The sequence below is a fragment of the Musa acuminata genome, chromosome BXJ1-11 (genome assembly GCF_036884655.1).
Source record: "Musa acuminata AAA Group cultivar baxijiao chromosome BXJ1-11, Cavendish_Baxijiao_AAA, whole genome shotgun sequence".
Taxonomy (NCBI): domain Eukaryota; kingdom Viridiplantae; phylum Streptophyta; class Magnoliopsida; order Zingiberales; family Musaceae; genus Musa; species Musa acuminata.
The window spans coordinates 29,331,385-29,353,628 of NC_088337.1; the positions used below are offsets into that span (position 1 = coordinate 29,331,385).

The window sequence follows — 22,244 nt, forward strand, 5'->3', positions numbered from 1 at the left end:
CCTGGCGGACCGGTATGTACGGGTCCGTACAGTCTGTAAAACACTGTTGATACATACATGCCATTGCAGGAATACAAAAAGATTTTGTAACAAGTTACTTCATCAAAGATAAGTGACCGTCTGGAACTACATTGGATCGACTGCAGCTTAGTTTGGCAGATGCATTAAGTTATCTGCTAAACCTTCATAACTATTACTACAAACAACAGGTCCACAGTATCAAAGGAACATCAAGCACTTATACAGTTCTCCCAGGCACCATATCTCGAGCTAAAGGTTCCTCCACCGGTCTGCTGAGCGAATTCCGTGATTACTTTACGGACACAGGCGTCCCATGTCCTCGCCATTTCTCCCAGCGACATCGGCTGTGACAAGGCACGGAGAGAAATGATGAACCTTGACTTCGCTTTGACGGACAGATCATCAGATTCCCTACTATCACAGAAATATCAGAAACAATTCAGTTTCCTGTGTGTTAATAGTGGCCAATAGATAATTCTAATATTTTTCTAACCTTTGATCATCTGGAAGTTTGTCCAAAAGAACAGGGGAGCATTTTGGATAACTCACGGGAACAAGCAACCTCAAGGGCAGAATTGGACTCTGGATGACCAGAAGGTAAATATGAGAAACGTGTGCACATCCAAGTATGCATTTAATATTTTTCTATAACGTAGGCTCACCATGTGTTCCGAAGCAAACTGAGATTTCAGGCTCTCACAAAAGGCCACAGCAGTGAAGGAAAATTTTACAACTGTTCCTTCACCTTCCAAGGCAGCAGAACTTGAATCAGTCTCCTCTTCGCTTATGCTAACTACTGTGTCAACCAGCCGCAGGTTTATCTCCCTGATCTCTTCAAGCAAGGCATGATTTACCTGCACTTGGGCGTAACAGATCCAAGTGGTAAGATCTGACAGACTAGGGAAGGAGCAATAGGTATTGCACCAATAGATAAGAACTAAAAAATCATGTCATAGAAGGAACAAAATGAGACTAGAAAGAAAAGCAAATAATTATGACAAGGGAAGACAAAATAATTTGTTCATGAGCATGTTTCTTTATAAATAAGTGGGAAATTGATTTCTCTTAGTTTCGTATACTAACTAGAAACTAGATCTGTTTCCACCTTGTACAAGATACAATTGCTCATAAGAACATGCTAACTCCTCTTTCAAATTTTATGAAGACAATGGGCTCTTCATTATTTAATTTTTCCAGGTCTTAAATGAATGATATTTGTTTGGACATCCATGTGTCTGCACGTGTACAAATAGAGGGAAGAAAGGAGAAAAATATGTGTGCTGCAGGGTTGAGTCAAAATGGACATCAATACTAGTAATATGCAACTAAATGGTTTATTTCAGATTTTTTTTATGAAATTTTATATGATGAATTACCAGAAAATAAAACTTAGTATCCCTCAAGTGGATATATTAGAATTCGGTAATTCCAAAATATTGTGAGACATAAAGAAAGATCCAATAAATGTAATGGTCTAAATGGCACTAACCGCTGGAGAAGGCAATGGTGCTTTTAAAGGGGATTCTGTGCATAACCAGATAGAAAAACTGTTACTATAAAAGGGGAAACCCGGTGTAAGAGATTTGGCCATAGCAGAGTGTGCATAGATATTCAGTATACACAACCTTAACACTGAAATGAAAAAGGTTGTTTCCATGACCCAAATGCCCAAGCCATGGACCAATCTTATTACAGCACCAAGGCTCACAATCCAACAGTTCTACATATACTATATATGTACACTACTATGCTACAGACCAAAGTTCGTCGTACCGTACCGTACCGACATTTCGAACTAGGCTCGGTATGGTACGGTACTGGTGTACCGGGCGGTACATCAGGGCATATCGGACGGTACACCCTGGTATACCGAACAATTTTATACTTTTCATACTGTAGCAGTGATTCAGTATAATACTGTAGCACTGTAGCGGTATCGGGTGGTCCGCGTACCGGTATGTACCGCCCGGTACGGGCGGTATGCTTCGGTATGGCAGACCTTGCTACAGACTAATGTTGGATCTGATCTCACCCACATCACATAATATGCTAAGATCGATGCCTTCTCAACATTATGTTAAACTTTGGGTTGGCGTGCAACCAGAATGGCTTATTTCAAATTTTTTTGAATAAAATTTTTAAATGAATACATTACCTGAAAGAACAACTTACTAGCCCTAATGTGGACCTATGTGAATTCTACAATACCAAAAGCCTGAGATATATAGAGATCCAATAATCCAAAGGTTTAAAATGGTTCAACTGGAGAAGGCACTAGTGCTTTTAAAGGGGATTATGAGCATAACTACATAGCAACATTGTCACTATTAAAGAGGAATCCCAGTGCATGAGGCTCCAAGAAGAGCTCATTCAATATGCTCAATCTTAATCCTAAGGATGTTGTTTCCATGACTCGAATGTCCCAGTCATGTCGGAGCAATCTTACTGAGATAACAAAGCTCACAATCTAACAGTAGTTCCATATATCATATATATCTACTGCTGCAGACTGATGCTAAATCTGATCTTGCCCATATAGCATGCTAAAAGTGATGCCTTTTAAAATTAAGTTAAATTCGATCAATTTCATGCAAATCATGTGCGATTAAAACCACATGTTCACATCTGCAAAAGAAATATTCCTTTTGTTAACAGTGGAGGATAAAAGTTCAGGATCAATACTATAGAGTGCTAGGGTTTAAAAGTTAAAATTGCTGCTTGTAAAGAATCATACAAGAAGAATGAATCAACATCTGGGAAAATAAGCTCAAAGGAGAGCAGAAAAAGAAATTAAAACAATTTATAATTACAAACAATCTGAGAAATCAAAGTTAATGGAACAACCTATTCAATAAACAAAAGGCAAAATTACATCACCAAAACATGAACTGCATAATATCTCACCTCAACTTTCTGCCGCTTGACACGTGATGTTGCAGTTGACTCTAATTCAGAATTATCAAGACCATAAGATTGCTTAAAGCTATCATTAAAACTCCCAGCAGATGAAACATTATTCAAGGGCATGGCACTTGTGTCACGCTTCATTTTTTTGGTAGTAGCACTTCCATCCTGTGACATGAAGCTTTTAGCTTGTAAACGGCACTTTGTCATGGCAACTAAATCTTCACCGACAGCAACCCTTGAACCATTTCCTGGTGCTGAACCTGCTATCCTGTCTATCATGCTTACAACAGATCCGATATCACTAACAGCGGACCTCAGAGCCTTGGGCGTTGATGATCGTATCTGAAAAAATTCAATTCATGTTAGGGTACTGGCGACGTTTTTGACTCAAGAGCATAAAAGCATTAATGTAGGCAACAAAATTAGTACTTATCTAACGATAAGAAAAAATATTAACTAAATAATAAAAAGAACAAGGCCAAAACCCTCTGTGTGACACCTAGGAAGAAGTATTAACTAAATACTTAAGAATATTAATTGTCCATTAATATGATTTTCATTGTTCATGCATAAGTTTGTAAGACCAAAGACCTTCAGGGTGACAACTAGGAACCAAAGTGCATCATGGTATTATTTTTTACCTCATTTTCTTTCCCACTATTATCAGATCCTGGAAAAAGAAGAAACATATTCTCTTTGCTGCCTGTACACTCATTCCATGTCATTATAGAACTTTGATTGTTTAACTATATAAGACTCTTGAAGTATAGCAAGAATTGATATCTTGATTCAGTACAAATACCAGTTGATGGCCAAACTGGTATGACACTGAAACTATACTATGTAGCCAGTGTCATCAGGGGTCAGGACTAGTCGGTACTGCCCAGACCACTACAAGCATAGAGAGACAGAGAGGAGGTGGAGAATGTGGAGGAGAGGTACAATACCGTTGTGGGAAAGGAAAGGGCTTCGACACAGACTAGAAGAGAAGAAGGAACAGTGGCCTCAACAGGGAAGTGAAAATGCAATGATGCAAACAACCAATGAAAGCAGAACCAGCAACAGAAGAGAAGAATAAGATAAAAAGAAAAGGAGAGTACAATACTGGTATAGGGTGTTAGGTTTCCCACATGGAATCACTTGGTACTAGTCTGCTTATCATCCGTTAATTTGGTGCAGCAAGTTTGGTGAGCGATAAGCTCAGTGTGGGAATGAACTGAGTGAAATTGTTTGGTCCACATACCAATCATCCATCAAACCAGTAAATCTTGGTCTGTACCAATTGATACACATTGATTCCAAACCTTTTAGTATGGAGTAAACTATACTTGTTAATAATTATAAAATAAAGTATCATTAAATTCATCTAAATTGATTAGACCAAGATTCAGTTGAAACCAATTATTTACCCTAAACAACTTAGAGTTACTAGAATATGCCAAACATCTCTAAACTCTAGAATTTTGTAAAATATTTTGTCTAGTTCAAGTTGCATTCCACAACTCAAAGATTTTACTTCAATAGATACGTAAAAGGATATGTATCACTAGGGAGATCATGATTCTTTGTTGTTACACTCATTTTTGTTTCTAGAAAAGCATATAAAGGTATAGCACATAAGTATATAAGAAACCTAAGCTAATGTAGCCATTGTGAGTGTGATTTCACATTGCAAATCTCACTTCATTCAGGGAAAAAAAGTCACTTGACAACTTTAAATCCGTACAAAAAATCATAAAACAGAAAAACATTACTAACCACTTCTATTAAGCGTTCCAAAGGCCTTTCTGCTTTATTTGATTTGCCAACAACCGAATTTGGAAGACTACTCTGATTCCCATCAGGACTGGTAAATTCAGCTAGCAAAGGTGATGCTGATATTCCAGGTGTAGCAACATTAATTGATTGAGCTTGAGGAGGTGCTATAGTTGTTTGCTGATGTCTAGTGTGATTTGGTAGTGATGTAATACCAGAATGTTTTTCAGATTCTCCTGGAATTGGTGAGGAGGCTATAGGAGTGGAAGGAGATGCAACAAATGGTGAGTTAGCTGATTGCAAAGGTGTTCCAGACTTTATTTGAGAAGATAGAAGAGTATGCTGATCAAGTTGAGAAGAATGATGAGATATTTGGGGAGAGGAAGCTTGAAAATTTTGAGGTGATGAATTTGGAAAAACAGCAGCATTTTTCAGTTGTTGATAATAGTTGTGGCGCTGACCAGCTGAGTAATTCTGTGGATAAAGTCCTGGCTTAATACCAGCCCCTTGTCTCAACTTCAATTCATTGACTTCGTTCGTTTGATGAAGCTGTGGAATTTGGTGTATTGGAATCTGTGGTGCATGTTGTTGCTTCTGTTGTTGTTGTTGTTGTTGTTGCAACTGTTGCTGCTGAGATTGAAGCAGTTGTTGCTTTTGTTGTTGCTGGATTATCTGTTGCTGCATTTGCCGCTGATGAAACTGCTGCTTCATTTGTTGATTTTGCATTAGATGCTGTTGCTGTTGTTGTTGCTCTTGCTGTTGCTGCTGCTTAAAATGCTGCTGTTGCATTGTGCTAGAATTTGGTTGCTTGGAATTAATATTGTTTTGTAATGAAGTCATTGAGCCCTGTGTCATAGCATTAGTATTGGCCGGTTGAGCAACACTAATGGCACTTTGCCCCGAGACCAACCCACCTTGCTGTATGGACGCAATTGCTCCCTGCTGCAATGAACTAAAAGAACTTCCTTGAACAGTATCAATTGTAGAACCAGTCTGTAAAGCGTTTGTGATGTTCTGTTGAGGTGTAGGAACACCAAAATGTGTTGATAAAGGTACAGAACCCTGTTGCATGCTTGGCACCGCAGCTGTCTGCATTGAAGTCATTGAACCTTGAAGATTCATTTGCTGGTTTGTATAATTGTCATTTTGCTGCAGCTGTGGAACTTGAGATGGTTGTTGTTGCGGCATGGATTGAGAAGGTACAACAGGATGCTGAAATTGTTGCTGTCCAGGTGGCTGTGAAGGGATTACTTTTTTTTTATTTGAAGCCAGAAGATTTACTATTTGCTTCTCATATATAGGAAGTTTGTCCTTCAGTCCAGATTGAATATTATTCTTGGATAACTGCAAAAATTGTAATGTACGCTCCAGTATAAGCTTAAAGCTCTTTATTTTATCAAACTGTTCTGATGTCTTGACAGATGGCATAAGAGCATCCTGCTGCAATTAGCAAGAAATAAGAGAAAATCAGAAGGGATGTCATACAAAAAATTTCATACTATGTTCAGAAATCTTATGAATCTCAAAAAAAATGATCTGGAAACTAATATGGAACTCAAGGAACCTGTTGCAGCTTCAGAACAATCCTCTGATAAAGCTCACTCAGTTCTGCAAAGTAGAGCTCTTTCATGGATTTTATCTGCCATATAAAAAATATATATAAACAACTTTCAATACATAAATCAACTAATATATAGTTTTACATAGTTTCATCACAAACCTCAGAAAATAGAAGCATTGATTTTATCCTAAAGCTTCTAAATATGTATATTAAAGATGCACATTAAGACATGTATGTAAAGATGTAAAAGGTTCATGAACTGGACAACTAACATCATCAGAATGTGTATGAATTCTTTCACAACCAGCAAGCAAAAGAGAATCTAATTAAACACGTTATGCCCTAAGTTACAAATGGACTTGTAACTTCTTCATTCTTCTTTGTAAGCACAAGCACAAGTACGTGAACCTTAACAATTGGCAGTCCAGGAGAAAACTGTATTATAGTGTGCCTGCAGCATAGTTTATATATTGTTGATATAGGAATAATGACGTAAGAAGAACTGTCGACACCTTGACTCCGTGTGGCCGGTCCTTCATCATCACATGGTCGATACCTCAACTCTGCATGATCGACTCCTTCGCATCATATGACCGACACCTGCATCCAACGCCACGTGGCTGACATGACTTCACCGCACTCACGACTATACCATATCCTTTGGATTTGGCGTAGCACGAATGCATCCAACGTTGGAGAATATGCATATCCACTTCCTACATTAAACCAGGTACTCGAGTGCAACAGTCCAAAACCTCACTATAATATGATCCCTCTTGATACATTCCCTAGGATTTGGAGACTAGTGCATTCAGCTTTTAAAGACTCGACATTCAACCAACACCACCTAATCAGTGATTTAAAAAGCGCTAGGCGCCAAAAGGAGCCAAGGTCCAAAAACGTCCGAGGTGCTAAAATATAAAAATATATAATATAATTAATAAATATAATTATTTAAATAAAAAAATATGCTATTAAATTAAAAAAATTGGGTACAAAATCACAATAAATAAATAAATCATAATAGTATTTTTTTATTTTTTTAATAAAAAACATACTATTAAATAAATAAAAATTAATAGTATTAAAATCAAAATAATATATTATTAATCTAATAAATAAAAATACTATTATTAGTATACAGTTAACAGTATACTGTTAATATATTGATAATAGTATAGTGAGAAGAGTGTGAGAAGACCGAGGCTGGTGAGACAACGACAGCAGTAGCAGGCAATGGTCGTAGCTGGAGCGGGAGCGGCGAGCGGCGGTGATAGCGGGAGCGACGAGCGGCGGCAGGAGTGGGAGTGATGAGTGGCAACGGCGATAGCAGCAGCGAGCGATGACACCAGCAGCGGCAAGCAACGATTGTGGCAACAACGAGCAGTCAGCGAGCAGCAATTGTGGTAGCGGCGAGCAGCGACAGTGGCAGCAGAGAGCAACGACAGCGGAGAAGAAATCTCGACGACAAAATCGCGAGTGCTAGGGTTGGGGAAGTCGGGGAAATCACGAGAGGGAGCCTGATATCGGTGATTTAGTTGGTGTGATTGAACCAACTAAAGCACCGGAGACCAACCAGACCTAAAAATCTGGTTCAATCGCCTGGTTTAACCCAGGCGCTCACCCGAAGCGCCCAGCGCCTGGGCTCGGGTGAGCGCCCAGGCGATGCCTCTTTGAAGCGAGGCGCTCGGGCGAGGGTGCCCGAGCACCTATTGAAATCACTGCACCTAATCAATAACTAACTTAAGCTTCAAAGGAACTTTGTCGGGCATGCCCCCACACAATTTGCAGGATTCGACATATCTCGAGCAGACTCGATCGACACCACACGATACACTTAGATAGTCTCAAAGTAGACCTCGCAAAGTTTTTATTTAATGCAAAGAGCAAGTGATGAAGGCAGGATTTGAACCCAGGACCTTGCAATATACTATCACAGGTTTTACCAGCTAAGCTAGCTAACACCTTCCCCGCTAGGAAAGTTTATTACTCTTAACACATTTCAACATCAGAATACCACATCAGCTCATAACAGTCAAGGGACAACATGACACGGTTCAATCCTTGCGAAACACATCATCAATCATGAGAGAGACTGACAAGAGACGTAGCAATCAGCAATAACCAAATTGAATATTAGCACAAATGTTCGACAGATAGTAGGCAAGTTTGCGTGCTTTGCTGAATGCAAGACCTACTAATGTACATATTAAAAGAGAGGTGCAAAACAGAAACTTCATACTACAAGCTTATAGGAAAATCGTTATCAGAGACCAATATAAAATTGCTCTGTAAAGGTGATAGATATTAAGTAGAGCAAGAACCCAACAAGACAATTAAAGAGCAACCAAATGCTAAGTTCATAAAGCCATCACACATGAGTACCTTTCTTGGAAATCTAAAATTTGATGAAATATGTGCATGGACATAGAATATAGGCATGAAGTGATAAAAGCATGTTGATATGGAAAAATCTTATACAAACCAGACATGACACAACATGGACATGGAAACTAATACATGGATTACTATCATGTGTTATTTCTCTACTTGGTACAATATATATCTATGATAATCATCCTAAAACATTATCACCCATTCATGCAAGTAGAAAATGTTCATAAAAGCGCATGAAACATATACATAAAAATTGATATATATTGCCAATATTCGAGATTTCTTGAAGTCTTATGTGGATGATGGTCCAACATAAACACAATACAAAAGGGAGAATCGGAAAAGCCCCTCCTTTTTGGCTTTTACCAAGGATGCTCCTTTTTCATATTTCTCAAAAGGCTTTCTTATTTACTATAATCCTTAAATGAGCATCTTATGGACTAATGCATAGGGTGAATCAGTCCATCGATTTGGACCAGTGTAGTCAAAAGCACTAGGTGCCATGGTTCCAACACTCGAAGCTCTAGAGGATCGCCCGAGCAAAGCAAGACATTCTCAAATATTAAAACTAAAAAAACTATTAATAAAAAAATTAGCAGAGAGGAAGAGGAGGATGGAGAGAGGGTTGTTGGCATATGGGAAGGGGGGATTGCTGTTAGTTGGGAAGGGAGCAAACTGAGGAGGAGGAGAGGGGTCTACCGAGTATAGGAGGTGGGTTGTTCTCGGCTGGGTAGTTGTTGGTTGGAAGGGGAAGAGGAAGGAGAGGGGGCTATCAAGGTTCGGGAGAAGGGAAGGAGGAGCTATTAAGGAAAAGGACGTTGTCTGGAAGCTGGCAATGGGAGAGGGGGGAAGAGGGAGGGCAAGATGCTAACAGTGTAGTGGGAGGGGAGCATTGTGGTGAAGAAAACATGGTGGCTGTAGTGAAAGGGGGGAAGATGCTAGAGTGAAGGGGGAAGTCATTGGCAACCAGGGTTCTTAATTTTGATGTGTACCGCCCAATACGGGCGATACGTGCCGATCTGAGAGTATACCGATATGCGGATCACCCTTTAATGGGCGGTACTAGTGTTTTAACTGGTACCAAGGCGTACCGACTAGTACCATTCGAATTTCGATCGTTATCGAGGCATACCGACGTGGTAGGTGGAGCTATTTTTAAGGTTTTACGGTATACCGTCAATACGCCCTAGCGAACCAATGGTAAATACCGATATGTACCGTACCAAGCAGAGCTCGGTATGCTAGTACGGACCGATATTCAAAACCCTGTTTGTAACAATGGCGAAGAAATAGGGTAAGAGAAGGAAGGGGGAGGATGCTGTCAGGGAAGGGGGGGAAGCTACGACAAAAGGGGGAAGAGGGAAGAAGGATCGAGGAAGAAGGGAGGGGGGAAGGTGAGGGTGCAAGGGACTATCATGAAAGGGGAAAATGGGGAGGGAGAAGGGAGTGTGCAACGACGAAGTTGGAAGAGGAGGAGGAGAAAGAGAGAGATACTGAAGAAGTCGTCGCCGCTCGCTAATGGACAAGAAGAGGCAACAATTGTCGTTCGCCAAGGAAAATGCCACAACAACGAGATCTCACCGAAGGAAGATGCCACCGTTGCAACTATCGTTCGCCGATGGAGATGAAGTCAACCACCATACACTTAAGAAAAGCCATAGCCTTTAGAGAGAAAGAGAGATTGTTCTACATTTAGGGCATGGGCGCACGATGAGGGAGAGTGGGCGGGTGAGGGTAGGGTTGAAGGTGATCAAACCAAAGATCAATGTGGCTCGACTCAGGCTCGACCCAGGTTGCGTTAAATTGAGCAGGAACCTAGCCCACCCAATCCACTAATCGAGCTCAAGCCTCACCTTGCCTAAGTGAGTGCCCAAGCTCTCGGTGACTTCATTAATTTGGACCGGTTCAATTCCTCAATTACAACATTGTAAGTCGATTAAAAACATATATAAAAGCTTTGTTCTTGTTCCTAAAGCAATAAAGATACCTATTTGAAACCCAATTTTTATATATAAGTTGATTTTATTGGATTTCAAGTCTATTTGTCTCAATTATGATGTTTTTGAATAATATTTTGAATGAAGTTACAATGTTTTGATGTCTCCCTATTTAGCTTATAGAGGTGCCAAAAAATGTTAGTAAGTCTATTCAATAACATTGTATGGCATAGAAAGTCTCCCTATTTGACTCTCTTATTCCTAAACCAACAAGGATACCAATTTGTAATTTCATTTTTGTTTATAACCGATTTCTAATGGGTTTTGAGTTTGTAAGATATAAAAGTCTCCCTAGTTACATAAAAGCCTCCCTATTAGTTTTTTATATTCCTAAACCAATAAAGATACCTGTTTGAAATATTATTTTTATATTTGAGCTTGTTATAGTGGGTTTTGAGTTTATTTTATAACTTTTTTTAATAGGATTAATAGAGTTACCAAAAATAATGCAATGGTAAACCTTATAAATGAGACTTGGACCGTTCCATAGCACAGTGACAATCGGTCCAAATCGATGGACCAGTTCACCCTGTGGATCAATTCATAGAGGATGTAATCAGTCCATAGGTGCAACCAAGTTGTTCCAATTGTCTTGTCAGGGAGACACTTCAGAAATTATAACAAATAAGGGTGCCCTTTGGGAAAAAGGAAAAGGGGCACCTTCTGGAAAAGCTCAAATGAAATTTACCCTAGTGTAAATAAAACATTAGTCTTAGTACGGCTAACCTATAGAACAGATGTCTAGAAGTGTCCAATAAGTTAGTGTTTGATACAGACATGACATAAACATGACAAACATTTTCAGCTGTCTACAATTGACAGAATAACTAAATATACCATACATGACATAAACATGACAAACAGTATCAGCTGTCTACTATTCACAGATTAACTAAATATACCATAATAAGTAGACAGCTAGATGATGCAATTTCAAAATGTGTGTTACTAGATCACTGAGTTTCTCTTACAATCTCACAAATCAAACATCTTCTTGGTAAATAGATTTTAATCCTTGGCATGAGATCTTCAACTTCATGCATGCCTAATAAATTAATTGAACACTTCCATAATGAATAAATCAACAACAAACAGGGCTGCAAATTTCAAAGAAAGAAACAAAACTTTGATAATATACACCTTTTGGTAAATTTCCTCCTGCCAATCAACGACACCACCATGTCCTGTTTGTGCTGTGGAATCCAATGATGCTGTTAAAGGAAAGAAAAAAGTAGCTAAATTAGTTAGATACCAATAGAATCCTAGTTGGCAGCCAGGTCATTTGAAGTTCAAGGACGAGCACAAATTACTTCAAAAATAGTTCTGACTGTAAGGAATTTTTATTTTCAGACACAACAAAAGTTAGATTGAAGGCGAGCCTTGGTACAACAGTAAGGTTACTGCTTTACGACCTGGGAGATCAGGGTTCAAATCATAGAAACAACCTCTTTAAGTATTTAAAGATAAGGCTGTGTACATTTGACTCTCCCTAGACCCCACATCGGCGGGAGTCTCGTGCATTGGGTACGCCCTTTATGTAACAAAAGTTAGATTAGTTCAGTGATCTTCATTCTCAATCTAATATTCTGTTGAAGGCTTCATTTCCCCTTGAATTGAAATAGCACCTAATAGGAAGATTGATTCCCAAATATCTCCTTTTTTTCGTCTTCTCTGTTTTCCTTTTCTTATCTTGCTATCCTATTTTCACCTCTTTTCTTTTTTTCCCTAGTTGTCTTCCAATCAATGCAAAACTGAAATGTGTAAATTGCAAAATAATTAAAAATTATCCTTACATATTTAAGTCTCATGACCCACTTAAATCTGAGACACAGGGTTTATCATAGACCTTTTCTGGTTTTCCCTTTGTCCCCTCTTCCTCATCCTCTCTCTCTCTCTTTCTATCTTAGGAACAACCATGGCAAGCGCAGGCACCAGGTACACTTCATTCTCCTTGTCCTTTTTATTTCAATTTTAGAAAGCCAATTACCACCAACAGATAATATCCTTGCAGTTACCATTGCTTCTCTCCATTTTCTTCTTTTGTTGTTGTTCTTCACCAACAGACCAATCAGAAAAAATCATATTAGCTGGTTCCGTACAAGATCAATGGAGGCTGAATGACTCTCACAAATTTAGACTCATCTTGTACAAATACTTTGTCATTTGAACATATACAGTGGCCAAACTGCTATGTTCGAGCATCATAACAAGTATTCTCACCCTTTTTACGAAAAAAATGTAGCATGCATGGGCCTCACAAATTTAGACTCATCTTGTACAAATACTGTCATTTGAACATATACAGTGGCCAAACTGCTATGTTAGAGCATCATAACCAGTATTCTCACCCTTTTTACAAAAAAATGTAGCATGCATGGGCCATTGTAGAAGGTATGTCCTAAAGGATACATGTTTAGTGCAAGGATTGGCCTAAATAAGACAAAATGCGAACTATGGACCTATTGCCACAGCTTATCCTCATGGTCGGCCTAACCAACTTTCAGCTAAATTAAGCAGCATTGATCAATCTTTAAAGTTGAATCTTCTAGAAAGAATGTGATCACCCTTTCAGATTTCAACTAAGCACCAGCACCAACAACTTGACAGCACAAGGATTGGCCTAGATAACACAAAATGGGAACTATGAACTTATTGCCACAGCTTATCCTCATGGTCTGCCTAACCAACTTTCAGCTAAATTAAGCAGTATTGATCAAAGTTGAATCTTCTAGAAAGAATGTGATCACCCAATGAGAGTTCAACTAAGCACCAGCACCAACACCAACAACATGATGGATCCACCAATTTTTACAATGAAGATTATACTTCTGATGTCATTCGCTATTATAATACCTGTTGTATTTATACTTTTTTTATTTAATGTCACTTTTAGTTCTTAGTATCATACCAACAAAAAATTCAATTCATGATATCCACTTACATATGAGCTTCACACAAACTTTCTCAAGAAAAAAAACACTATCTAGATACTCCGTTGTTTTTTCAACTTCCTCTTTAAAGCAAGACAATAAGAATAAATGGTAAAAAGCATTGATCAACGGTAATGATCATCTAATGGAACATATTATTCACCAAAAGAAAGAACATTCAAAACCAAAATTAAACAAGGGATGGACCAGAAAAAAACCATGTCCAGCAAACAAAGTTCTCTATGTTCATAAAAAGCTATGATGAAACATCCCGCAGGTAGAGGGGACAATAGAATGACTTACTACTAGAGGAGACCTCTGGAAGCCCTACTTGTGGCTGACCGAATTGCTTCTGTTGTTCGATTGCATTCTGGGGCAGCAAGGCACCTGAAACTTGAATTCTTTGTTGCATCTCTCGTTGCAAAGAACCTGGATGTTGTACCAATTGATGTTGCAACGATGCAGGCTGGGATTGGAACTGAGAAATCAGCTGATGCTGTGATGATTGATGTTGGGGCTGCTGACCTTGTGGTTGCAGCATTGCCAATGATGACTGCTGGTTTTGCTGCTGTTGTTGCACAGATGTCTTTGGTTGTTGAAGCATATGCATTGAGCGTTGATGTGGCTGCATATTTGAGACATTGGATAAAGATCCAAGTAATTGCTGCTGTTGTTGCTGCTGTTGTGATTGTTGAAGCACTGATATGTTACTTTGAGTGCCAAACTGCTGTTGCTGATGTAAAGAAATATTCTGCTGATTCAATAAATGTTGTGGCTGTTGCATGCTTAAAAGATTATTCTGTTGAACTGGAAGTCTCTGTGGTTGTTGTTGCATTTCTGTGACACTTGCTTGTTGCCCAAGCAACTGGGTCTGTTGGACATTTGAAATATTTGCTTGCTGCCCCATCAACTGCTGCTGGTGCTGCTGCACAGGTAAATTTGATTGCTGAGGAGCTGAAGTTGGCTGCTGCTGCTGCTGCTGTTGCAGTGAAGGCGCTTGTTGAAGTATGGTAGGCTGTTGTTGCTGTTGTTGTCTAGCAACTGATTGTGGACGTTGCTGAAGCACGGATGGCACAGATTGCTGAACTGAGTTTAGCTGATTTTGTTGAAGGCCAGGTTGTACAGCAGACTGGATTGCTCCAGGCTGCATCTGTTGAATGGTAGACTGGCCCGACTGAAGATTGGATGTCATTTGCATTAGAGGCTGTTGAGAAGATTGCAGCTGAGTCGTTTTCAGCATAGGTTGCTGCGGCTGCTGAACATGGGGTTGCAATAGTGGAGAATGCTGCAATTTCTGATTAAATACTTGTTGTTGGAGCTGATGCTGATAAAGAAATTGATTCTGTGATTGATGCTGCTGTTGGGAAATGATTTGTTGCTGTTGCTGCCTTCCCTGCATTTGTCTTTGTGCATTTGTGTAAATATCTGGTACTGCAGTTTGACCCAAAGAGTTAGAGTTCTGTGATATGCCAGGCATGTTTTGCAGGTTGGATGTCTGGCTAACAGTGGATATGTTGGATTGGCTGAGACCTGCGATGGATGACAATGCAGAGGGGATATTGGCAGAACTTTGTGCCGTAACTGAATTGTTGTTTTGAATATTCTGGGGTAAAAGTTGCTGCCTTGTTGAAGGCTGATTCACCATGATTTGCGATTGTACACCAAGTAATGCTGTCAGAAGAGGATATTTGGTAATGAGAAATTTAATCAAAAGAAAGGAACTTCATGCTTTCAAGGCTCCAATCACAACATTTACTTTAACAAACTTTAGATTATCAAGTTTTCTGCATTTATACAGAGTTGACTTTGGGAATCAAATTCAGTGTTAGAATTAAGAAGGATTTGCTTGCCACAATACAAGGGGTTCCCAGGCACTGACAAACACAAGCATCAGGATGACAAACACAAGCATCATGTCATCCTGATGCCAGTCATATGTAAGCCATGTGCCCCTGACACTATGACCGTTGACACATGCCATATCTGGCGCCCCTTCCCCACATGAAAATGTGCTGGCTAGGTAATAGAGTTTGTTTTCATTTATTCTCTGCCCTCAGAAATAGGTTAATAATTGTGCACCTTCAACTAGGTTACAAATCCTGATTCAACTATATCATGCATACTATATACTCTCAGGAACATAAGTCGAGATGTAAGACCAGTCTATAGTACATTTATCTCATCTGGAAAGAAAAAAGAAAATTCAATCCCATGCTCTTATATCTCAACCATGGATTTTTCATGACATCTAAGCACACTGTGTCAGAGGGTTATATTAAGACCAGACATGTACCAATGCAAGTGCTCTGCCCATTTATCATATATCAACACTCACTTGATTGGTATTATGTTATATTGAGCCAGCACTCATATGCTGATGGAGCATCAGCACTAGGCAATCACCCATACCAAAGTGATGTCCACAAATGCCAGTACAATAAAATAGTAAAGCCCACTGTACACAAACATGGTACAGTCACACCCCTACACCCCCAGAATTGAGACTAATATTCTGTGGTCTTATGACTCTTATCCATGATCAGATATATGTGAATTCTCTCCTCCAAGATAATTTTTTTCTCCAAATAGTCTAATATATTTCTATTTTGGAAAATAAACTCTTCTTCAAAACATTCCCCACAATTATGACTCCATGATAGCAGCTTTAAGTTTTTTTTATCAGTTTCAAACATAAAACTATCAGGGCTAGTTTCTTTTGTACAAAAAAAAGTTGCAACTAAAGTTTTTGAATATGTGAAGTTATTTCTAGAATTATTTTGAAAGGAAGACCATTTGGAAAATATTTAAAAGAGAGAAAAAGGTAAGAAGTTGTGCTAATTAATCCTAAATTCACATTTGCAAGGATTTTATTAAGATCTTTTTATTGGAAACTTGGAATATATTTGAGCTTTATTTTTATGATCAAAGGAAAGTTGGCAGGGAAAGGACTTTGGACATATTGCAGTTATTTATGCAGACACAACAATATTAACTCAAATAAAATCCCACTAATTTCATAGAGAATCATGAATAAACCATCTATGTAGCTGATAGCTACACGTCTACAACAACTATATTTTTCTTGAAGAAAACAATAGTAAAATTTTTGCTATGCAACACTAATATGGGTAGAAGTTTACAATTTATATCTATTAGGTAAATTCCTATATAGTATGTATTCAAGTGAGGAGGCTTAGTTATATAAAGCTTATTCCCTCGAGTCTTTCAGTTGATTGTAATCAATTAAATAAGAACTTGTTTCTTGTATTAAGGGAAAGACCATTTGGATAAGAACGATGGTGACTAAGATGACTGACTAGTTTGCCTCAAACATGTAATAAAATAACTGTGTCTTCTAACAAAAAACTTCTTTGACACTGTGCCACTAGTCACTTATTTCTATTGCTTATCACTGCAAGCCATCAAACATATTCAAGTAACTAGTTTTATTTAATCCGGTTAGGATCTACTATGGCTTTCTTGTGTTATATTTCAAGTGTATCAGTAATTCACCACAATATTTTAGCATGCACCAAGGTTTTAAAACCTGACCAGCACCACTGTCGACAACTAGTCAAACTGGTAAGATACCATTATTCTGGGCAGTATACTGACCAATACCATCTCTCTCTCTCTCTCTCTCTCTCTCTCTCTCTCTCTCTCTCTCTCTATATATATATATATATATATATATATATATGTATGTATGAATGTGTATGTATATATATATGTGTGTATATATATGTATATGTATATATATGTATAAATATACAATAACCAACACTCCAACAGTACAGGAAAGCAAAAGAGAACATAGGCACAGGACATAAAAACAAGTCAAACGTTTATACAACTCCAATCTCTAGCATGCAGTCGGTTAAAGATTAGAGAACAATGAAAAGTGAGCATGAGTCTGTAGGGAAGCAAATAGTTTGTTCCAGTAATATATAAGAACATTTAATTGGCTTCAACTTGAAAAGCTAAAAAATGAATCAATATAAAAATCCAAGAAAAGGACTAACAGATTCCAGTGGAGTCATATCCAAACCTAGCTCAACTTTGTAAGGAACATACCTGAGTCAACAGGATTTTGGTTTGTAATGGTACTGTTGGACATTGAAGGATTGATTGATGCAGAATGCTGAGACTTACTCTCCATTGAGAGCATTTTCAGAGAAATTTTCCTCAAATAATCAGACTGAGAAACAAAAATGTTAGAAGAGTACTTCCTTGAAAGCTTACAGTTCACAACAATAGGCAAGCAAGAAAGCAAATAGATCTCTTTTCTCCTTTGGATTTCGAATGAAATATATACAAGAATGTATAGAGCTAAAGTCTAAATAAAGGCCCAAATTAGCCACCCAAAATGCTCACAAATAATGCATCCACAGTCAACTAACAGAAGTGCAGTTTGATTATCATGCCTATGACTAATAAGCAATTGAAAATTTAACAAACAGTAGATTTTTCTATTTGAATACACAAATGCATTACAAAATCCATTTGCTACTGTAATGCAGCAAGAGAGTACTACAATAGTACAAAGGGTTCTTTAAATTTTCACCACAGGGGATAAAAAAATCAGAAAAATCATGAAGATCATCAGACCAAAAAAAAGTTAAATTCAAACATCAAAAACAGTTGAGCATGGACCTATCAAAGGGTAAAGTCATTCTAGCAAAGTCGGACATGGAGTAGTCATTAAGAATGGCTGAGTTAGAGAGACAACTAAGGAATCTACCTGATTGGCAGCAGCAGTATATATCTTCTCCTCAAACCTAATAGCAATTTTCTGTAGTTCATTTAGACCCTCGGGCACTGAGATTGGGAGATGCCTCTTCAAGGTCTCCATTCTACAAATAGAAAGTATTGGACAATACAAATGAGCTATAAATAAATAAAATTTTAAGAACCAAGAAAAGGATGGATAGATGAATGGCAAGCACCCTTTGAACTATATATGAACAAATAGCATGTCCAAAACTGCACAAACCGTAATGTGAACAAATGATAGTTTGCAACTCTGAACGGATCAAACATAGAATGACAATCTGAAACAGGACTTCTAAAGATGAATTTATTTTAAAAAACAGCTATTAGTGTAGTACAGATACATGACATAAAATTGAGAGTTCTTATGGATTTTTATCAACTGAAGTATATGATAAGGGTTCCAAGATAACTAAGGTGGTTGATAGAAAAATTAACTGTATACATTATATGCCAATCTGTAATCACAAAACAGATGATGGTGCAAAAGGCCACCCTCTAGATCTGGCGAATATACCACATGCATGTATAATTTGGAACCTTACTCCTTGTTATAAATCAAAGATCATAAATGTATAAGAGGTATGGATCTTGGATTTTACTTTGACTGACGTGAAAAGAAATAAAAGCAACCTCCAAGCAAAAAAGAAAAAACATGATTATAGCAATGAGGCTGGACCAGCCAACAATATATTTCATAATAAAATAAAAATAAACTATCATGATTCTTTGTACAAAATAATTTGGCTCAAAAAGAACTTAAATTGATAATGTTGTAAAACAAAGCAACGGAAATAGTGTCCTGCCCACTCAAGATGGAAACACACTAGAACAGTTAATATGTGTCAACATGGCATGTCAGACCTTGCAAAACATGTTGCATACTATGCTACTCCATAACTAGGACTTGGCATAACAGCCCTATGACCCATCAAAACACTAGCACTGATAAAACTGAAGTCACTATAACAGCCTTTAGGGCCAATCAAAATACTGGTGCTGACAAAATTCACATTACTTAAAAATTATGACAATATTGATCTTACTTACTTAAACTCAGGTATCATGTGAACCCATTAAAATCATGATCTCAGCTCAAAAAGTAAATTCAGTAACGGGATTCATTTTTTAATTCAAGTCAGAACCTTAAGTTCACAGGACTCAAGCCAATCCTGGTCTGAGGAGCACTACTATCAAAAGGATCTACCCGACCGACTCTTCTTATTTTGCAGGAACATTTGATCATAGGATTAGTAGTAATCTTTGTGACAACAACCAATTTTCATAGAGCTTACAAGCAACTCATATCTAAGGACTTATTGAATGTTGTTTCCAAATGGAAGTCTATATTCATGTCAGGAGCAGCCACTTCATGACCAACGAGGAATATTAAATACTAATTTGGTCCTGCTGATTCCTTTTTTCACTTTTCAGAATTTGAAAGCCTCTACAGAAGATCTTGAATGTGTGTTTCATGTCTTGCACTCTCAGTTTCTCTCTCCTTCCCCCTCCTTGAATTTCTGTGTCAACAAAAGTTGTTATTGTCATCACATGTTTAAAATAATAATTTCTTTGAATATATCTCCAAATAAAAACCTCCTCATTTGTAGATACATAATGTCATCAATCTCACCTCTCCTAAATAAATCTAAGCCCAATCCATTCCTTCCCCTTAAAGTTCCATGAGCCTTCAAAGAAATCTACTTCACCCCCATACACCCCATTAATTTTTTAGCATTACAGCCACCAACATACAGGACTCCTAAACGAATCTCGTCAGAAACATCTTACTATCATAATGATCATACTTTCTTTCTCCACAACAGCTCAACCAGTTCTGCTTACCACTTGCAGAAAAAAAAAAAAAAAAGCTTTATTTTAAACCAAGCCACGACTCCTTCCTAGTTACAATCATGTTCAGTGGTAGTTTACCAATGTAAGCAACACGCAAGATCAACGTTCTGGATATGTGATGAGTGCAAGTCTTGAAACAGTAGTAATATGCACATAATTTTCACATGAAAGATTGGGACGCTCAAAGGGGAAAACATGATAAGGATCGAGATGGAGAAATTGATTGAACAATCAAGACATTAACTTTCCCCAGGACGTTTGAGCAAAAACAATCAAAAGTAATACCGACAAAGATAATCTTCGCAACCTTAAAGATCCCAACCATACCCTAATCTCACTCTCATCCTATCCAAGATTCGACCTAAACCATAAAATTCGGTAATAAAAGCAAAAAAAAAACGCGAATTTTTAGGAAAAAAAAAATTGGCCCGCCTACATCTTATTTACGATCCTATGCCGCGCCTCGGGCTGGAGTTGGGTCCTCCAGTCGACAGAGCCCCCATCCGAGGCGGCCGAGGGCTCCCCCTGAGCCGGCCTCCAACTATTCCCCTCCATGCGACTCGGCCGATCTGATCCTGTCCGAAGAAACTAAGATCCGAAAGAAAACAACTCGATGTGAGATCTTAGAAGAGGGGAAGCCAGAGGACACGAGAATCCATGGCGGAATCGGCTCGCGGAGAGACGGAGGAGGCGTTGAAAGGTCTGAGGGAGGGCGGAGCGGAGATTCCTTTTGTGGTCGCAGCAGCGACCGAGGATAAAAAGCTTTTGGCCCTTCTGCGGTTCTACGCGTTCATTGAGGAATAAGTGTCTTATATAAAACGTATATACGTGTAGAGACGACGTTTCCTTTGTGAGTCATTGCTGTCTTTTGACCATCGACAGTTTTCTTCCTATTATTCTATTTTTATTTGGAAAAAAAAATTGATAATTAATTTTGGTTCTAAAAATTGAACCAATGCTTCTTGAAATATGATAGTTGGTGTGCTCTTAATGTTGTCTTGGAGGTTGTTGCTATGAGAAAGTATCTTTGTGTTGGTGATATCTTAATGTGTTGTTATCTTATTCCTATTAGAATATTTAGAATAATATCTATGATATAAATTTTTTTTAAGTGTCAATCCAATTAGATTAAAATTTTGATTCGGTTCGATTAAACCGAATCGAACCGGATCGATTCATTTAAAATTTATATTTTTTTAATTACTTAACATTAAAAATCAATTAATCAAGTTTTAAACCAATTAAATTACGTATTTCCGAAATAGTTTCGATTCGAAGTACCATATTTTAATGGAACTTTTTAGTTTGGATCGATTCCATTATGTAAGATAATCTATTATCGACCATCTCTAATTAGATAATTATTTTTTTATTATAAAGATGAAAGATAAAAGATGGATAAATAGGAGATTCATAAAATCAAGCCCAAATAATTAAGATTTATGATTTTATTATTATTTATATTAAAATATTACTCAATTTTTTATAGATGATCTATGAGTGATGAATTTGTCAACCTAGAAATTGTAATTTTTTATTTCTAAAATTTACCTATTTTGACATGCACGCTTATAATAACATAATAAAATAATGATAAAATGAAATAATATATTTGGAAAGAAGTTGTCGATACTTAATGACATCACTATTGGCATTAAATGTTGGATCCAAGTCTTTGAGTGATAATATAGCTACACGAGTATGTATTAAGATTGGTTTGAGTAATTGTCATATTTTTCTCATACAAAAACATCACATGACTTGTGATGATAAGTTTCTCAACTTTGGATTATTACTTTCTTATTTCAAAGAATTTATCATATACATATGTGATTTTCACGATGTTAAAAAAATTAGAAATTAATAAAATTATTTTTACTTATTAAAATAGAGCTAATTATATATTAACCTAGCTATATTTAGCATCCTGATTATCCTTTCTTATTAACCCATGTTTAGCTATATTTAGCATCCTCGTTACCCTATCTTATTAACACATGTAGCATCCTCGTTATCTTATCTTAGTCTCATTTCTCATGCTTCGTTATTATT

General features: G+C 37.6%; 1 protein-coding gene across 3 annotated transcripts; it reads right to left on the bottom strand.

Annotated features, from left to right (window-relative positions):
* Window positions 1-82: 82 nt before the first annotated feature.
* LOC135597557 (mediator of RNA polymerase II transcription subunit 15a-like) lies at window positions 83-20,970 on the bottom strand. Of its 3 annotated transcripts, XM_065090665.1 has the most exons (12): window positions 20,629-20,970; window positions 18,310-18,421; window positions 17,643-17,766; window positions 15,099-15,239; window positions 13,872-14,999; window positions 11,779-11,849; window positions 6,248-6,322; window positions 4,687-6,123; window positions 2,926-3,270; window positions 684-875; window positions 515-603; window positions 83-435 (listed from the first exon to the last, which is right to left on the bottom strand). In XM_065090665.1, the coding sequence occupies exons 1-12, from the start codon at window positions 20,745-20,747 to the stop codon at window positions 231-233; spliced, it is 4,038 nt and encodes a 1,345-aa protein (XP_064946737.1). In that variant the 5' UTR covers window positions 20,748-20,970; the 3' UTR covers window positions 83-230. The 3 variants fall into 3 exon arrangements, with proteins under 3 accessions (XP_064946737.1, XP_064946736.1, XP_064946735.1); XM_065090664.1 differs by having other exon boundaries at window positions 83-432; window positions 13,872-15,239; XM_065090663.1 differs by having other exon boundaries at window positions 13,872-15,239.
* Window positions 20,971-22,244: the final 1,274 nt, after the last annotated feature.